Source organism: Lampris incognitus, chromosome 7 (genome assembly GCF_029633865.1).
Source record: "Lampris incognitus isolate fLamInc1 chromosome 7, fLamInc1.hap2, whole genome shotgun sequence".
Lineage (NCBI taxonomy): Eukaryota > Metazoa > Chordata > Actinopteri > Lampriformes > Lampridae > Lampris > Lampris incognitus.
The window spans coordinates 12,042,171-12,062,756 of NC_079217.1; the positions used below are offsets into that span (position 1 = coordinate 12,042,171).

General features: G+C 49.1%; 2 protein-coding genes across 2 annotated transcripts in view; both read right to left on the reverse strand.

The window, feature by feature from the left end:
- Nucleotides 1-9,420, reverse strand: part of zgc:153184 (uncharacterized protein LOC751652 homolog) — a 24,268-nt gene extending 14,848 nt beyond the window's left edge. Inside the window, exon 1 of the mRNA XM_056283757.1 lies at nucleotides 9,305-9,420. Coding sequence (XP_056139732.1) covers nucleotides 9,305-9,310 — 6 coding nt within the window. The 5' untranslated portion in view covers nucleotides 9,311-9,420. The remainder of the gene's footprint in view (nucleotides 1-9,304) is intronic.
- Nucleotides 9,421-16,490: 7,070 nt separating this feature from the next.
- On the reverse strand, nucleotides 16,491-18,940 carry mlnr (motilin receptor). The gene is made up of 2 exons (XM_056282999.1): nucleotides 18,163-18,940; nucleotides 16,491-16,798 (listed from the first exon to the last, which is right to left on the reverse strand). Exons 1-2 carry the CDS (start codon nucleotides 18,938-18,940, stop codon nucleotides 16,491-16,493), a joined length of 1,086 nt encoding a protein of 361 aa, XP_056138974.1.
- Between the last annotated feature and the right edge of the window lie 1,646 nt (nucleotides 18,941-20,586).

The following is a 20,586-nucleotide window of genomic DNA, read 5'->3' on the forward strand; positions in this document are numbered from 1 at the left end:
TGTACGGTATGCCCCAAACCATGGAGCCATCCGGACCTTGTTAAATGAAGGGGCTAAATTCCTCCATATCATTGTGTAATCACATTTTGTCACAGTATATGGCCCTTGAGTAAATCATTTCCAGCAAACTGCGTCTGCTCTAAATCGAGTGGCATAAGATTAATGGACAGAGTTAATGCTCGATAACTGTAAAAATAAAGTCTCTGTGGCCATGGACGGTACCAGTCAGCTCCCGTCCTGTACTCAGAAAACGTTACAAGCCATTGGATTTAAATGTGACAGAAACAGTACAGAATCTACACTCGCTGATTCGGAGGCGGCCGGTTCCTCCTCCCAAACTGTCATTGTCCTCCCTGCGTTCCCACCCTGTCTATCTCGCCGCCCCATGCACTCTTGAAGGCGGCGCCAAGGCTGTTGTCAGGCAGCTTTCAGTGAGGGACTTGAGAAGATCTCAACCCTGACAGGAGCACACAAATAGCTGGCCCTCAGGAGATAATCACATCACATGCCGGCCATGAACTGCGGCCGCAGCCAGTGCATGGTTTAAACCAAGGGTCCACAACGTGCGGCCCTCGGGCCAGCGGTGGTCAGTCTGATGGGGTCCTCTTGGTATTTCGATTTCTATCAATTTTTCAGTCTTCTTTTACATAATACAAGCAACTTGTTAATTTCTCTATCATTCACAAAAAAAGAAATGAAAAAAGAAAAGGAAATGCGCCACTGGAATTTGATGTTTGATGACATACGGGGGGGGGGTTACCTTTCTATCGCACAATGTGACGTAACACCAGATTTTGCTCACAATGCCTAAGAGGCACTGGGAGAGATGGATATATTTAGGACAAAGAGATCTTCAGCGGATTCTCCGATCCTATCACTGGAAGTTCAGGACAATCCCAGTTCTTGGGGGGGGGTGGCTTAAGCCCACCCAGATGATCAGGAAGTCCAACCTACAACGTCAACATGGGGGGAAGAAAAAGCTTCATTCACACATCAGCCTGTGGAAACCCGATAAACACACAAAAGGGGTGTGACATATTTTGGATCAGCTCTCGACTTAATTTCACACTGTCCACTCAAACCCCTTCATGTACCCAGAAATTCCCGGGTATTACCTGGCTGAAATTCTAGCAAATTCTCTCTGGCGGGATGACTTTAAATGCCCCAATTTTTAATAAGCAGGAGGAGGGCTCAGTCCTCCAGGTACCCCTGCCTTTCTGTTATTGAACATTGATTATCTGGCCTTCCTTGTGGCAAGTCATCTGGTAATATGTACTAGGCCTACCCGCAGGGTCCTCCTACCAGTCTGATTGAAAGAGGGACCGCCCCTTAACAAGCCACCACCACTGGTCCAATAGGATGTATCGACTACTACAAACTGCCTACACTAGAGTCTGACATCTGGTCAGGCCGTAGTGGGTCATATGGAAACTGACTCCGATTCCATGGGATTCCCACAGATTTCCCACAGAATTCACTATCAATCCCATGAGCGGGATAGTCAAGGGATCTGGGACGGAAGTTAAAATCCACTCCCGTGTAAGGCTCTAGACTAGACTATTGTGCCTGCTGTCAGTCTCAGTAGGCTCGTGCATAATGGGAGAGCTACAGCAACCAGGCGGCTGAATAATGACCTCGTGTGCTGCTTCAAATTATGTATATTTTGTTTGGTCACAATCTATAGGGATGGAGTATATATTTAAAAGATGGTGGCAGTACGGGGAAAGAATTTAGAAGTTCCAGATTTCATGTGTCCAAGTTCATCAAGCAGGAATGTGGAGCCGTTCTAGTGGGCTTCCCTCGTCATCCATCACAGACATTACAATATACTGCGCCGCAGCGTATTTAAAGGTAAGAGAAGAACTGGTTCGATTGGCCAAGTTATAACTCACCCCAGGGCCACCCTAGCTGTATTGTATTCATCCTAATCCAACCCCTTCATCCACTGTGCCGTGCTGCACCAGGGTTGTGCACCGGTCACCAAATTACCAAAAGTATATCGGACATGCCAAAGTGTGCCAGCTCGCTTTCACCACACTCGCGCTTGCATTTGCACTTTGCACCTAATTTCACAAAAATAGAGCCCTACATGTAAGCACTGATCAATCAATTAAGCTTTCATACACAGTGAGATAGAGTCACTTAGGAGAACTTATTATGAAAGGGGCGAGTTTTCTTTTCTCAAGGTAAGGGACCCCAAGCCCCTCCTTACTATCTCCAAGCCCCCCCACCCACCCACCCATCAGTGTAGTCTAGAACCGGACCTGGTTCAGGCACTTGCAGCAGCCCTGATGGCAGAAGCACAGCCACACTTAAGTGGGTCACCACGTCTTCCCCTGGTGTAAGCAACTCTTACAGGAGTCAGACAGGTTTTAACTGGCGTCTGGCTGAGGGGCCCTAACTCCACAAATAAGTGTTTGAAGCGCTGTTGTTTCAAGCACTACGTCACCGCTGTCTTTTAGTGGGATGGAAAATCAAAAGTAGGTGAACGTCATCGGAAGTTTCGCATTGTCGTATTTTAGTACGTCTCCGTGTGTTGAGTTTAAAAGTTGTCACCAACCCGGTATTTTCACAGAGGGTGTGGCCCCGTACACTTTCCTCCGTCTGTGCACTTCTGCCGGTCATTTTCCAAGTTTTCTGGAAAGAGGGACAATTTTCTTTGAAATGGTAGGATGGGCGGAGATGAGCTGAGACTGGGGGGGGCTTCACCACCCTTTAGCGAGCAAGAGAACAAGGACACAAATGTTCTCTCAAAGGCCACGGGGGTACAGGATCATTTCTGGTTAATCTGTGCCTTGGTCTCTTTTCAATCTGAACTATTCCCAGTTTAGGTGGAATTAATCAATGAATTTACTCTTTAAAGTTTATATTTTGCCCGACAGCATTTTGTCTGTGTTTAAATGTTTTCTTGTGATCTGTTGAATCTGAATTTCTTGAAAAACCAAGGCAGACTGACGTAAGCACAACGGGTTTTCCTCTCATATTTGCAGCTACTGCAATGTTTAAATGATTGATTTACATAGAAGATAGATCACAGATGAAAGAGGATATAAAACACTTTCTTAAAATACGCAAGAATAATGTGCAGGGCAGGTGTGAGGGGTCTGGCTGTGCGTGATGTGTCTCGACATCCGACATGTCCTGTCTGAGTCCAAGCATGTGTTGATCAGGTATCTCACAGTGCTTACTATGATACATAAGTCTGGTGCCATAACAGCGTCCGGATTATTAATATTATCTAATGTCCTAATATCTAATCTAATATCATCCTAAAATCATCCTATTCCATTGCCTACCAACAAGGGGATCGCCGGTTCGAATCCCCGTGTTACCTCCAGCTTGGTTGGGCGTCCCTACAGACACAATAGGGGCGGGTGGGAAGCTTGACGTGGGTACGTGTCCTGGTCGCTGCACTAGCGCCTCCTCTGCTCGGTCAGGGCGCCTGTTCAGGGGAGGAGGGGGGAACTCGGGGGGGGGGGAATAGCGTGATCCTTCCACGTGCTACGTCCCCCTGGTGAAACTGCTCACTGTCAGGTGAAAAGAAGTGGCTGGCGACTCCACATGTATCGGAGGAGGCATGTGGTAGTCCGCAGCCCTCCCCGGATCGGCAGAGGAGGTGGAGAGCAGCAACCGGGACGGCTCGGAAGAGTGGGGTAATTAGCCAGATACAACTGGGGAGAAAAAGGGGGGGGAAATACCCCCCCCAAAAAAAGTCCGGTGCCATTTTGCTGCTGTAACTCAGTGAAAAGCTGTCAGACCCAGGCATCACAACAGCAAAATGTTCTCTAATCAGCATGCAGAGTGATGAAGACCTAAGTGCACCAAAAGCCCAGTTATTTTTCTGTCTTGAACAGAGAACATAACACAGCACCACAGTTTAGAGTACTACACAGTTGTATAGACGAGTTAGGCTTTCATTTGGTACTGATGCTTTCCACCACACTGATCCTGTGCTTCGTGGTCAGCACGGTGACCGCCTGGAGCGGAGGTCAGACTTCAATTCTTCCTTCAGCGAAACAATCACAGCTTAAATTAGGCCTTGGCCCACACCTCCGACCGTTATTTACCCCTGCCAAGGTTTTCTTTTGACAGGCTTTCGTATTATCGGCGCAGGAAGCGCAGGATATCCGTGCCCTGTATTTCACGGTGAGATGGAGGGCTGGAGGAGATCATACTGCACAGAAGCAGTCACATTTGGCTCTCCTTCATGTGAAGTAACACGATTATTGTCATACGCAATAACAAAAACAACAGCCACTAGGATGACAACACCACCACCACCACCACCACCACTACTACCAATACTACTACCAATACTACTACTAATGATAATAATAATGCCATAATAGTAAAAAGAGGGAGAGGAGGAAGAAGAAAATGTGAATTGTTAACAGTTTCAGAGTTGCTGTAGACAAACTAAACCCACCACTGGGGGCAGTGCAGCGAGGAAAGCCCTCGTGTGATGACTTTCCTCGCTGCACTATGGATTACATAATAAATGTGCAGGCCATATGGTTGGCAAGCAATCACATACACTCAGACCTCTGGCTGCAGAGTGCTTTTAAACATGCTGCCTCTTTTCTTCTCTTTTATTCCCCCCAAAGACTAACCACCACACACACACACACACACACACACACACACACACACTTCCCCTCTTGTTGGTCTCCCCTCTCTCTCTCTCTCTCTCCCCCTCTCTCTCTCTCTCTCTCACACACACACACACACACACACACACACTTCCCCTCTTGTTGGTCTCCCCTCTCTCTCTCTCTCTCTCCCTCTCTCTCTCTCTCTCTCTCTCACACACACACACACACACACACACACTTCCCCTCATGTTGGTCTCCCCCCCCCTCTCTCTCTCTCACACACACACACACACACACACACACTTCCCCTCATGTTGGTCTCCCCCCCTCTCTCTCTCTCTCACACACACACACACACACACACACACTTCCCCTCTTGTTGGTCTCCCCCCCCCTCTCTCTCTCTCACACACACACACACACACACACACACACACACACACTTCCCCTCTTGTTGGTCTCCCCCCCCCCTCTCTCTGTCTCTCTCACACACACACACACACACACACACACACACACACACACACACACACACTTCCCCTCTTGTTGGTCTCCCCTCTCTCTCTCTCTCTCTCTCTCTCTCTCTCTCTCTCTCTCACACACACACACACACACACACAATACAGTATATGATCTGTATATCTTTCTCTACCGCTCTCTCTCTCTCACATGCATCATGCATATATGTACAATACATACAAGCACACAAACACACGTTCAGGTGCACACACACACAAACACGCACATACACACATGCAAACACACAAACCGCACACATGCACACACACTAAAACCAGACGCACCAAGATTTCCAGTTTACCAACTTATTGTGTCCGGAGGCGCTCTAGTGATGCCCACAGAATGTGAGACTTTGCATGTTTTAGTCCTCGTGTAGGGCATATGCATAGTCCTCGTGTAGGGCGTATGCATAGTCCTCATGTAGGGCGTATGTATAGTCCTCATGTAGGGCGTATGCATAGTCCTCATGTAGGGCGTATGTATAGTCCTCATGTAGGGCGTATGTATAGTCCTCGTGTAGGGCGTATGTATAGTCCTCATGTAGGGCGTATGTATAGTCCTCATGTAGGGCGTATGCATAGTCCTCATGTAGGGCGTATGTATAGTCCTCATGTAGGGCGTATGTATAGTCCTCGTGTAGGGCGTATGTATAGTCCTCATGTAGGGCGTATGTATAGTCCTCATGTAGGGCGTATGCATAGTCCTCATGTAGGGCGTATGTATAGTCCTCGTGTAGGGCGTATGTATAGTCCTCATGTAGGGCATATGCATAGTCCTCGTGTAGGGCGTATGTATAGTCCTCATGTAGGGCGTATGTATAGTCCTCATGTAGGGCGTATGCATAGTCCTCATGTAGGGCGTATGTATAGTCCTCGTGTAGGGCGTATGTATAGTCCTCATGTAGGGCATATGCATAGTCCTCGTGTAGGGCGTATGTATAGTCCTCATGTAGGGCGTATGTATAGTCCTCATGTAGGGCGTATGCATAGTCCTCATGTAGGGCGTATGTATAGTCCTCATGTAGGGCATATGCATAGTCCTCATGTAGGGCGTATGTATAGTCCTCGTGTAGGGCGTATGTATAGTCCTCATGTAGGGCGTATGCATAGTCCTCATGTAGGGCGTATGCATAGTCGTCATGTAGGGCGTATGTATAGTCCTCATGTAGGGCGTATGCATAGTCCTCATGTAGGGCGTATGTATAGTCCTCATGTAGGGCGTATGCATAGTCCTCATGTAGGGCGTATGCATAGTCGTCATGTAGGGCGTATGTATAGTCCTCATGTAGGGCGTATGCATAGTCGTCATGTAGGGCGTATGTATAGTCCTCGTGTAGGGCGTATGTATAGTCCTCATGTAGGGCGTATGCATAGTCCTCATGTAGGGCGTATGCATAGTCGTCATGTAGGGCGTATGCATAGTCGTCATGTAGGGCGTATGCATAGTCCTCATGTAGGGCGTATGTATAGTCCTCATGTAGGGCGTATGTATAGTCCTCATGTAGGGCGTATGTATAGTCCTCATGTAGGGCGTATGTATAGTCCTCATGTAGGGCGTATGCATAGTCCTCATGTAGGGCGTATGTATAGTCCTCATGTAGGGCGTATGCATAGTCCTCATGTAGGGCGTATGCATAGTCCTCATGTAGGGCGTATGTATAGTCCTCATGTAGGGCGTATGCATAGTCGTCATGTAGGGCGTATGTCTAGTCCTCATGTAGGGCGTATGCATAGTCGTCATGTAGGGCGTATGTATAGTCCTCGTGTAGGGCGTATGCATAGTCCTCATGTAGGGCGTATGCATAGTCGTCATGTAGGGCGTATGTATAGTCCTCATGTAGGGCGTATGCATAGTCCTCATGTAGGGCGTATGCATAGTCGTCATGTAGGGCGTATGCATAGTCGTCATGTAGGGCGTATGTATAGTCCTCATGTAGGGCGTATGTATAGTCCTCATGTAGGGCGTATGTATAGTCCTCATGTAGGGCGTATGTATAGTCCTCATGTAGGGCGTACACATAGTCCTCATGTAGGGCGTATGTATAGTCCTCATGTAGGGCGTATGTATAGTCCTCGTGTAGGGCGTATGTATAGTCCTCGTGTAGGGCGTATGTATAGTCCTCATGTAGGGCGTATGCATAGTCCTCATGTAGGGCGTATGCATAGTCGTCATGTAGGGCGTATGCATAGTCGTCATGTAGGGCGTATGCATAGTCCTCATGTAGGGCGTATGTATAGTCCTCATGTAGGGCGTATGTATAGTCCTCATGTAGGGCGTATGTATAGTCCTCATGTAGGGCGTATGTATAGTCCTCATGTAGGGCGTATGTATAGTCCTCATGTAGGGCGTACACATAGTCCTCATGTAGGGCGTATGTATAGTCCTCATGTAGGGCGTATGCATAGTCCTCATGTAGGGCGTATGCATAGTCCTCATGTAGGGCGTATGCATAGTCGTCATGTAGGGCGTATGCATAGTCGTCATGTAGGGCGTATGCATAGTCGTCATGTAGGGCGTATGTATAGTCCTCATGTAGGGCGTATGTATAGTCCTCATGTAGGGCGTACACATAGATACCCGTGAACGTGAACAAATCTCTCTCGGCGTTTGGATTCATCTGGGACAAGATGGACATCCTGGAGCTGTCCCATCGAACATCAGCGTGAGACTGACTTCTGGTGTCTGTGGCAACAGGCTGCCACCACAACCCGGGTCCCCCGGCACAGGGACATGGACAGAGATGGTAGATGAGGACACACCAGCCCATTCGTTAAAAAAAAACATGCTTTAAAAACACCAGAGTTCAAACCCACATAAAAGCACGACACACGAGTTACTCTCATTAAGAGTCTGTTCAACCCGGCCTCTTCTCTCGGGGTGTGGAGCCAGTTTATCTGTCCCGAGTCAGTTAGACCAAACCAAGACCAGCTGGTCCACACCCCACCCTGCCACGCTGACCCGTAAAAGGCCCATTTTAGATCCTACAACCTTACTGAACCTGTAAATGAGCCGCAACAAAAAAGGGAGTCTTTACAGCAAAGCGGCTGTTTTCTTGGTCATATTTCTAGTTTCTTCTTCTTCTTCTTCGTCTCTACCCCAACCGGGTCAGCAGCCCGAGCTGAACCTCCATGCTACCCAGTAATAAGCTAGAAACCCCAGGCCCAGAATATGAAGCGTGGGACGCTGCAGCCTGGCCCTTCCATAAGGGCCCCGTACGCTGTGGACGAGCAGCCCGGCGGCGTGGCGTGTCGGTGCTCCCTCGTTCGCCTGATACGAGGCCGCAGGGAGAAGGGCGTTGCTCCTGCTCCGCCGCATGACATCAAACACTTGGGAGCGACGCTGGGAAGTCTGAGGGCAAGCTACGTTATGCTGGGAGCAGGCCACGGACCTGCCCGAGAGCTCCGCAGTGGAAACAGATGTGTGTGAAGACATGGGATACACACTTCTGGCAGGAAACCGTGTCCTTCCCTGCGCTCGGCAAGATGTACAAGTCAGAGGGACAAGAAGGGCAAGACTCAACGCCTCGAATAGATCAGTGAAGGAGTGGACAGTGGACGGACAAGGAGTCACAAGTGGGCTTCGGAAAGAGATCTCCTCAGGTGCCGTGGGAAAACTACTTCCTAATACAGGGTCGAGGCAGAAACGGGTGGTGGAGTTGACTCTTATCACGGCAAAGCAGCCCGACCACAAGTGGCCTGTGACAGATGTTCTGTCAGCCCCATTTCCTGCCTCTCGTGCTGTGGGGGTTCTGCTGTTGCTGTTTTTGGCGCAAACTGCCCCTATAAAGTATACCCACGCTGTCTACAGCCGTGCCTGCTGGGCAAGCCCGGACCCAAACACGCCTTGCCATGATGCTCCGGAGCTTTCCAGGGGGATATGACACCGTGAAGGGTGGCGTAGGAGAGCTCCTTCTCCCGGGGGGAGCTCCTTCTCCCGGAGGGAGCTCCTTCTCCCGGGGGGAGCTCCTTCTCCCGGGGGGAGCTCCTTCTCCCGGGGGGAGCTCCTTCTCCCGGAGGGAGCTCCTCTGGGCTGCAGGAGCACGCCAGCTAGTCGCAGTGACCCGCGCATTGTTATGCAAAACAGTTGGAAACGTCCCGAGCACATAGTTTGAAGCAGCCTACTAGATCATGAAGAGGATAAGGTCGAGAAAGAAAGGGGGAGGGGGGGAGGGAGGGAAAAAGTAGAGCCGTTACCTCCATCCTGAGTGTTTGCCTCAGCACCTCTCCCGCTGCTTTTGGCGCACCGCTCCTCCAGCCGAGTCGCTTCTCTCTGTGTGAGGGTGAGGAGGGGAGTACGAGACGACTCGCGGGTGAACTCCCACGAAAGGGGAGGTCTGTGTTTATATCTGGAGCCATGTCACGCTCAGCGAGGAGCGGAGCACACGCTTCGAGTACAGGGAAGGGGGTGGGGGGAGTAGAGCGAGAGAGAGCGAGAGAGAGAGCGAGAGGGAGAGAGGGAGAGCGAGAGAGAGGGAGAGGGAGGGCGAGAGGGAGAGAGGGAGAGAGAGAGCGAGAGAGGGGGGGGGGAGAGCGAGAGAGAGCGAGAGAAAGAGCGAGAGGGAGAGAGGGAGAGAGAGAGGGGGGGAGAGGGAGGGATAGAGAGAGGGAGAGCGAGAGAGAGAGAGAGAGAGAGCGAGAGAGAGAGGGGGAGAGGGAGAGAGGGAGAGGGAGAGAGGGGGGGGAGAGAGGGAGGTTGTATTGCCTGTACTCTATGTCTCCCGGAGCCGCGGTTCCCTCAGTGTGGGGCGTGTGAGACGTGTTCTTGCGGTCCGGCGGAGCGTCCGGCTCCGGCTCCGGCTCAGACCGGCCCGGCAGAACTAAGTGGTTTGCGCGGCGTGTTTAAACATCCACGCGTGCCTTCGCGCAGGAGGGTAAATGGATCCTCTTCGGCTCCACGCGTGTCCGACTTCGACCCTGTGACCGTTTGAAGACGCGGGGCGGCCACCAGCTACGCGCCTGCGCCGCTGCGCCGCCGGCCACGCTGCTTCACGCGGTCTGTTTGGGTTGGGCAGCCGGGACGGTCATCCAGATAGTGAACCGGTCAATTAAACAATCAGCGGCGGCGGGAGGGGAGGGGGGTCTTCTTCTTCTTTGGTTTGCTTGGTTTAAGCGGAAACGTAATAACCGTGGGTTGCGTCACGAGGGTTAGGTACACGTCCTGCAGGGGACTCGAACTGTGGCCCAGCAGGATGCCTACGCGCAGAGCACGCGCGCCGTGGAGGCCTCATGTCACATCCTCCTGCACCGGAGGAGGGACCCTTCGGTATTTTACCAGCTGACCGCCCTGAACGTGGCTGGTTTAAACATGAATGCTGTAGCAGATTTTGTTCTGATCCAGCGTTTCCCAACCCAGTCCTCGAGGCCCCCCTAGTCTGCAGATTGTCTTTGCAGCCCTGAACAGGGACCTGTTTGTAGTTATTCAACCAATCAGCAATGACTTATGTCAGCTGTTGCACACCTTGCATAATGAAGTGCTGTGAGATGATTGGTTGAGTAAGTACAAGCAGGGCTACCTGTGCAGGGTTACAATGAAAACCTGCAGGATGGGGGTCCTTGAGGACTGGGTTGGGAACCACTGCCACCTGTACTAAGAAGCGTGAGGGTTAGGGTGGTGTGGGGACTATGTGACCCAGGAATGACCAGACAGGATGAAGAAAGTCACATCTGATGTTCTTTTTTTTAATGTTGTTTTAGTTCATTTGGTTTCAGTTCAGCTTGATGTAATACTAATACTAATACTAATACTAATACTAATACTAGTAATAGTACAGCTACTAATAAAGTTTATTTGTATATCATGTGATAACAAAAATAAACAGCAGATAGGATTAAAAACATCTTAAAAGATGGCTTGAAATGATATTGGCAAATAAAACAAGTTTTACTTTAGTTTATTTTATTTTAGTTAAGTATGTATGTATGTATGGATGGATGGATGGATGGATGGATGGATGGATGTAGGGATAGATGGACGGATGGAATGGATGGATGGATGGATGTAGGAATAGATGAATGGATGGACTGACAGTTGGATGGATGGATGGATGGATGGCTGGACGGTTGGATGGATAGATGGATGGACAGATGGATGGAGGGATGGATGGAGGGATGGACTTACTGTTGGATGGATGGATGGACAGATGGATGGATGGTTGGATGGATGTAGGAATAGATGAATGGATGGACTGGCAGTTGGATGGATGGATGGATGGACGGACGGATGGATGGATGGATGGATAGCCGGACGGTTGGATGGATAGATGGATGGATGGATGGATGGATGGATGTAGGGATAGATGGACGGATGGATGGATGGATGGATGGATGTACGGATAGATGGATGGATGGAGGGATGGATGGACGGCCTTCAAGGAATAGCCCTGAATTGTCCCCACAGACATATCAACCCCACAATGTTAAGAGTCAAGAATGAGGACACGTTACTTAACTAACATATACCTTCGATTCTGGTGAGCTGAACCTCAGTCTAGATAACCTCTCCTCCAGACTGGAGGTCCATCTTCAGGGAGCGCACAGTGCTGAGCCTTTAAATAGTCAGCAAACAAAGACAGTAGTTTTCATTAGCAGCCTACGTGGTTTACCAGTCCAGTAGTCAGCAGCAACTTGTGACTTGGTTTCCCAAGCACGAGTTTAGCCTGGTCCTGCACATAGCTGTCTTAAAGAAAACAGCATCTATAATTTCTCCTCCTTCACTTTTCATCAGTACTGCTGCCAGGCGAATACTTCACAAGTGCAAAGTAGATACCAATAAGGCTATGAAAAGACAGGGATGCTATATAATTCAGCAAAGACAACTGATGAGTATATTACTGAGGGCGGTGCCCAACAGGAAGTAGAATGGCTGGGTAAAGGTAAAGAATCAGCGGCACGGCGGCCCAGCGGTTAACACTGTTGCCCCACAGCAAGAAGGTCCTGGGTTCGAAGCCCAGGCCGTCCCAAGTCCGTTCGGTGTGGAGTTCGCACGTTCTCCCCGTGTTTGTGTGGGTTTTCTCCGGGTGCTCCGGTTTCCTCCCGCCTTCAGAAAGGCATGCATGTTAGGGTTAACATCCCTGCCTGTGCCCCTGAGCAAGGCAATGGAGAGAAGAACTGGAGTTGGTCCCCGGGTGCTGCAGCTGCCCGCTGCTCCTATACAACAGGAGGAGTTAGATGCAGAGAACACAACGTCAAATAAAGTGGCTTTCGTTTCATTCATCCGCATTTTTGTCTTACCGTCAGCGGGCGGTGATGATCAAAAAACCCAAAAGTCCCAAAGAATTAGTGTTGTCACAAATCTTGTCATCAGTTTGCGTAGCATGATTCCCATAACGCTGCCACGGCAACACCTCGCCCTCTTTAAAGTACACATAATAGGATGGTGGCCTCAGCTTTTGACCTCTGTCAGCGGTGGGAAAGACGTGAGGGGGAGAAAATGGCACAAGAGGCCAGAGGGAGGGCGCCCTGGACGAGGGGTGTGATGGGATCCAGTGACATCGCTCCACATCCAAACACAGCCGCTCGCTCCAGACCCTCGAGTGCCTCTGGATGACAGAAAAACATCCATTTCAGCACAGCTTCCTGTGGCCAAACGCATGGAGGGAGCTAGACGTCGGCTCCCCCAAAGCAGGAGAGAGAACGGTGAGTGTTGTGGATAACTCCAGAAAGATGGAGAGGCTGATGGAGAACTCTGAGACTCGAGGAGACAAAGAGCAGCTGAGTCCCAGGGAAGATGGCTGTGATGCTTTCATCCAGCTGAATGTGCTCAAATACATGGTGGAAAGTCAACATATCGAGGGCTCAGGACCTGTGGATTTTCAGCTCATGAAATTCAGGGCTCCTCTGACAGCGATATACGTTGGCGCCCCCTTCTGGTGGAAAGACAAATTGACTTAATTGATGTAACATGAGGATTGGTGGGGATAGCTGTTCCAAAACACATCTATCTCCCTGCAAAAGGAGACTCACTGTGAATATCACAGCAGGATGCCTGCTTTGGAGAGGAATTTAAGTGTAAAGCATAATTCAAATAGGGTTTCGTGAATCCTCCATCCATTATCTGAACCGCTTACCCTGCTCTCAGGGTCGCAGGGATGCTGGATCCTATCCCAGATAGCATCCAAATGTGGGCCACTTCAGGCAATGATGCGGCACTGATGGCCTTCTTCTGCCCCTGACAAAATGGATGTGAGCCTGAAGTAGCCCACATGTATAATAGCAAATACGGCTCAAATATGCCAAATCAAATGTGGGCCTTTTTTGGCCGGGCCACAGCAACTTTGCTATTTGGGATTCCAGCAGTCATTAAGCAGCAGACAGGAGACACCCTGGACAGCCCGCCAGGCCATCACACACACACACACACACACACACACACACACACACACACACACACACACACACACACACACACACACACACACACACACCCATTCATACCTAGGGACAATTTAGTACGGCTGATTCCCCTGACCTACATGTCTTTGGCCTGTGGGAGGAAACCGGAGCCCCCGGAGGAAACCCACGCAGACATGGGGAGAACATGCAAACTCCACACAGAGGACGACCCAAGACGACACCCAAGGTTGGACTACCCCGGAGCTCGAACCCAGGACCTTCTTGCTGTGAGGCGACCGTGCTAACCACTGCACCACCATGCCGCTGGTATGTAAAAATGTAAGTAATGATTGCCACTACAGGATATTTTTTTTCTACACCACTCTGTTTCCTATGGTCTAGTAATCACAGCCAAAGTCCACTGACTTTTACCTTCAGGAAGGCTGACATGTTTTACCGATACAATAGAAACCCAAGTCATCGAAACGAGACAAACATGTCTACTTCTTCGCGCTCATTCTATCTTTTGTAAATTGCAAAAAATTTGCAAAAACTGATACATATAGAATGATGAGGCAATACTTTGGATTTAAACAATTTTTTTAGCAAATTAAAGCAACTAGTCTATATAGTGTATAATCGTTATGAAAGCATAAGAGATGTAAAATGTTTGTGACAAGAGCATTGATAGAGTGATAGGAGTAGACTAGACTGCAGTATCAAAACAAGCATTGTGTATATTTGCAATACTTGCATGACTTGAAGTGACGTGGCGGAGGCCCCTGGGAGCAGATGACACTGCTTGACAAGGCCTTTCTTGCCACTCTTTTCATGATCAGTTAAGAAAATAACCAAGAGTGGAGCTGTGCTGGTTGTTGATCTTTCCTTAGGTGATGGCAGAATGGTCTGAGGGGGTCTAACGTTTCACAGACTGACGCTAAAAGCTGCTCTGGCAGAGATTAATGGTTTGATGAAATAGTGGCACGGGGGTGAGTCAGACCAGGGTAACTCATTACTGTGTGCGCACACCGAATCCCATTGAATCATGCTGAAGAACGACCGTTTTCTCAAAGAGCAATATGTAGACATGACCCGGGAAGGCAACCGTCTTGGTTTTACAGATTCCCAGGATCGAGACTATCCAGTCTGAACGTTACCTTTACTGGCACACGTGCATGTGGAACCAAATGGATCACTTCAAATGCAAAATGAAACACTAAAGAAGGATTCTCCGAGGGTGTTGGGGTTGTGCCAGTGAGCGCAGTAACAGCAATAACTCTGCCTCAGTTGACAACGGCAATCTGTTTTTCCCCCTCTCTTAAATGCACTTAGAGCAGCCATTACTTTGAATATGGTGATGTGGGTACACTACCTGCCAGTGTAAATCTACCTCAGAGGCCGGATAATGTAATAGCAGGGCCCGATTACATCTGGTGGCAGCACGTACACAGCCCCCAAACCTCAGGGCTCAGGTGGTCCATGTATTATATCAGCGTGCACAGGCAACAATTATTCCATTTTCATATTTATCTCCTCTTATCAAGTTTATGTTACATTTACTGGAAAGATGGCGAGCGTCCTACCCATGCATGTGAGAAGGCAGACGCATCCAACTGGAGAGAAAAACGGGGGGAAATCAAAAAAGAAAGGACAAGTTTCATCATTTATGAATGGGAATGACTAACACACATGACAGCCGATGCTAACCAGACAACAGGTATTCGCAACAATGGTTTTTCGTTACAATTGAGCATTATACGTCATTGTTTCAAATGCAGCACATTAAGTTGCCTTTTGGAAGAGGGATCACTCGGTAATAGGCGCTGACTAATGGTCATGATGAAAGCTGTTTAATATTGTATGTGTTAGACAAGCAACCCCACGAAGCATGAAAAACACATTTCCGCACGCAATTGACTGTGCGCTACATTAACATGGAACCCGGTAAACGGCGGACGGTAACCCGGAAGTCATTATTATGGATGAGGGCAGTATGGCGGAATCAGAAGACACCGGCGTCATTGTCACGTCAGTATAGTCACTATTACAGCCCTGCCGACCGCCGACGCCAAACTCTTTTCTCGTCGTCTGGGACGAAATTTACAACCGGATGTTACGTAGCACACCACAAAACTGAAAAGATTGCGGTTTAATTTAATAGGTATATGAATTGACAGAATTGCTGTATATAATTAAATAAAACAAAGGCAAAACATGAAAGCATGTTTGTACAATTTAATTTTTTTTCTGCAAACGATACATCACCATAGCAACCCATGTAGTTTTTTTTTTACCGTCCTGCCGGTCCCTCGCGCGGTTTGTGGGTCTTCCGTTTCCGCTTTGCCAGCTGCCGTGCGCCGCCCCCCGGGTTCCGTGTAAACGGGGCGTTAGCAGTATCGGGGCGTACGGCGCTGCAGCGTGGGGGAAAGTAAAGCGATACGAGGGTAAAACCTTTTCTCCTGATGTCAAAGCTTAGCGCAGGAAACGCCGCAAAGGGACTGATGTTTCGTTTCCGGTCAACAACAAAAAAATGTATTGTAACGTGCATGGATAAGAAGACACGCTGGCCGCTGGCTGGCTGGTCTGACCCTTTAGTCGAGCGGTTAGCGATGCCTCCCGCGGTGCGGGCGATACGGGTTCGCTTCCCGGCCGCGGCAGTTCCTGTGGTTGCGTTGTCCCCCGAATTCGCTACAATATAATTCATGTTTCACAGACGACGACCTACTGATGACTTATGAACGATGATAAGCGCACATAGAAATACTGATCCAGTCAAGGTAAACAAGAAAATGCCGCTGCGAAGTACAAAAACAAAAATCAACACTTCATTTTCACTGAACTGCAGCGCAGCTCTCAGCCCTAGTCACAAGAGAGGAATTCCTCCATCAACTGTCGGTGACTTGAAAACATGCCACTTCTGTTATCACAATAGCTGCCCCTCGTGTCCCTAATGAAGACCACAAACCCCTCACCCCCCACCCCACCTCCCCCACCCCCCCTCACAGTAAAGTCAAATCAGCCTCTTGACAGTGGTATGGGAAGGCCTCCCTCACACCCCGGTGAGGGTCTCGTTGAGGGTGGTGATGTCGTCTATCACACAGAGCTGTCTTTGGCCGCGGTGGGCTTTCCTGGGTCCGTGGCGAAGCATGAAGAGACGCTTGGCGGCAGCTCTGTATTTGCGAGACATGAGGTTGTAGAGGACGGGGTTGATGGAGGCGCTGAGGTAACACAGCACCATGGAGGCCACGTTGAAGACCTGGCTCAGCTTGGCCGTGTCGTAGTCGTCCACCTGGGCAAACAGGTTCCTGCCAATGTGGTAAGGAAGCCAGCAGATGACAAATGCCAACACCACCACCACTAGGAGCAAAAAAGAAAGGGGGACGGTGACGTTGGAATGAGGAAAGGTGCAACTGTAAAGGGTAGAGATCTAGATTTGAGTATTTACAACAATGGGGGGGGGGCATCACAAAGCCTGCCTCAGCCCAAATGGCTTTTGTTGATATGCGTTATGCCTATCAATGAACTGGGGGCTAACTTTTAGGATTCACAGAACAAGCAGACAGCTTAATATGCAGCAGTTGATATTATCTAGCACTAAGGGGATGGCAGTGATTGAGGGACTCTTGAGAGGTGTAGCAACACTAGAGTAAAAAGCAGGCCAGGACCACAGTAGCATGCAAATTTCAATTAAGGTTGATTTATGGAGGCATCTGATGACAATTCAATTTAGGCTGTAACAAGTGCGGATACAAAAGAAAGCCACCCTGACAACATGAGCTCTGTGCTGTGTGCGCTCTGCTAATGAGCATCATTGATATCATAATGGATGAATTATGATCAAATATTTGGACAAGACTAATTGACCTGGCTTTTTTCTTTTATTGTAAAACAGGGTTTCCCGCACAGCGTGCCAGAGCGTCAAATTACGCGAATCAGCATGTACTTTGGGAAGACATCATTAGCCTCAGACAAAATAGAATCACCAATTTGCTTAGATCACTGCTAATAATGTCATTGTCTTCTTTCGAACCGCTGTAGGACACAAGCAACACGGCGCTCTATAGACGTACACAACCGTGGTGTCTGATTTAGATTGGACCGAGGATGAGTGAAAGGAAATACTAAAAAGTTCAATATTTGCTTGCTAAAATTTAAGCTCGCCGAAAACGCATTTATAAATGCACGCAGCTCTCTCTCTCTCCCAAATCTAGAAAAGCCAGAAATTCAAAGTTCTTATCAATAACCAACTCAAGATGGTCAACCTGGCTGTGTTCTCTTGGCAATGAATGGATGTCTGGCTCAGTGGACCCATGGACTGTTTGTTTAAGCTTCAACAAACAAATGACTTTTAGCTTTTAAACAGTGCCGTCACCTCTGAACCTGAATTCTTCTCTTTGGTTTCTGGCTTCAAGAGGCCAAGTAGGATTTTGATGTGTGAGGGTTATGCAGCTTGCGAGGTATTTTAAGTAACAATTACGTTTAAAAATTCAAAACACCATTTTTTGAGACATTAAACAGACGTTTGGCCAGCTGTACAATCCTGCGTGTGGGAATATATCCTCTGGTAGAGGATGTTCAATCATATAAACTAAAGTTTCACAGGGCAGGGCTGTGACTGTAGATGCACACAATATGCCACGTTTTGTTTTTACTTTTTAGATCAGTGTGACAAGAGCACCGTGAGTTGGAGATGTGTTATTCTCATTGACAAATTCGCTCACCCAGGATCTTGACGGTTTGTCTGTGGGACCTTTCGCGGGCCATCGCGCAGCGGCCTTGCAAGTCATTCCTGCTTTTCCACAGCTTACACCCGATGGAGCCATAGAGGAAAATGAGGCAGAACATGGGGCAGAAGAAGTAAGTGGTGGACACCCAGAGCATGATGTGAAGCTGTCCTGAGCTGATGGCATAGTTGGTGTGTTTGCACTGCCCGGTGTTGTGGTCTGTGTCGTTGTCGTACTCCACCCCGACCAGGAAAAGCGTGGGCACGGCAGACACCAGCGCAAATATCCACAGGGCGAAGATGATGTACTGGACCCTTCGCTTGGTCACCACCACCTTGGCCCTGAGAGGGAAGCTGATAGCCAGGTAGCGCTCTATGCTCAGGGCAGTTATGTGAAGAATGGTGGCATAAGTGCAGCCCTCGTTGATGTAGTGATAGAAGCGACACACCACCTCCCCAAACACCCAGGGAACATACTTCCAGAGGCGGTAGAGGTCAAAGGGCAAGCAGAGGAAGATGAGAAGGTCAGACACGGCCATGCTGGACAGGTAGAGGTTGGTCGTGGTCTTCATGTCTTTAAAGTGCTGGATGATGAGGATGGTCATGGTGTTGCCGGTGACCCCGACGATGAAGATCAGGATGCAGATCACAGTGACAGGGATGAGGGTGGAGGTGGGGAACAGAGAGCCCTCATAGTGGTGGTCATCTATCCCGTAGTGGTCCATAACCTCTGGGCCCCCAGGATGAAGCTCCACTTGAGGTCTGGTCCAGGGCATCCTGCGTAGATTTTCAAGGTGTGTCGATTTCAAACGATATAAATCCCAAGAGCATCAAGCGGCGGCTGAAAGAGAGAAAGGAAAGGCATTCAAAGGTTATTAAAATGTCCATAACTCTTACCCCTGAAGTTGGCCCGGTGCAGAAATTCTGTATTTCTTGTTAACTGACTTTACCTCTGAAACTGAGCAGATCTCTTCCCTTTTCCCCGGTCTCTCCGTGACCCTTCCTCCGAGCAACTGCAGCAGGAGAAGCGAACGAGTGGCAGTGCCGGTCCCTTGTGTCGGTTAGACAGCTGAGCTCTGGTGAGAGATGCAGAGAGAGCACCTCCTCCTAAGTACTCTGAGGAGCCGAGGAGAAATGTGTGTGTGTGTGTGTGTGTGTGGTGGGGTGGGGTGGGGTGGGGGCAGGGACATTAATAACCAATTCATTCATGGGTAAAGAAAAAGGAAAAAAAAGTGACTCCCAACGAAGACTGAGGAAGGTGCTAAGATGAGCTGGACGTGACAATATTTAAATTAAACGTATATGACTCATTCGTTAGAACGCCATTCGCAGGCAGAGCAATACGCTGTTCTTCATTAAAGCACCAACCCGCACAATTTAAACATGTTTGCCGAGCCGTCATTAAAGACTGAGCGCTCGGTTAGCTTATTTGCATCCTACCTCCATCCCCATCGGTTGCTCCACCGGGCTTGGACGCTCCACACTAGGAGACGGAAACATTAACACGACCAAGCAGCCTTATTGTACGGTATCATTAAGTTTCACATCAGGTTGTTGAGATAGTAACCCACTTCTGAAGCCAGAGATACTCCAGGCCCCCGCCGGTTTAGGACCGATTCCCGCTAACACCGTCCCTCGCTCTTCCCGTCTACTTTCCCCACCGTTACACCGAAAACACTGGGAAGGTGAGAGCTGACCTCAACAGTGCGTCTACAACCAAACACTTAGATATTGCTCCAGAAGTAACTTGACAGAACTGTGAAATCCACAAAAAGGTGCTATTTCCAGTGGCGGGACGTTAATGCTCAATATATATATTTTTTCCTTTCTCAAATACTTTCTTACATACAGTTGCCTCCTTCACCAGCATGGACAAACTTTAGTATGGGGACACATTAGAGCGAACGTCAACGTCCGGGGACCGTCGGCCTTCTGCACGAGTTTGACCCCAGGGGGACAAAAAAAAACCTTAAAACACCCCTCCAATGTTTGTTGGGGGGGGGGATACTCCATTTGCACATGTCCAAATAAGATGGCAGGCAGGGGTCATCTGGTCAGTTTTGAAGAACGCCCCCCCCCCCCCCGATCTGTCGCTCAGCGAGAGCCAGTTTCGTAAACAGAATGGCTAGGAGGATGAGCATGCCCGTTCTCCACCCATTAATCACGGCTCTCTTGCTTACACCAGCACCCAAGACCGAGACGACACCTGTATTTGAACCAGACTCATCTTGCACACACTTTAAGTCTTAACGTCGGCTCGTCTTCTTGCTCTTCCGTTCACCCGCTTCATCCGGAGCGTTTTACACTGAACCGCCCATCTGTCGCCCCTCTTCTGAGAGTTTGGACCTCACTACAGAAACCTAGGAATCATAACTGATGAAGATCTCTCTCTGTCTTTTAAGCCTCACATTAAGCAACTGGT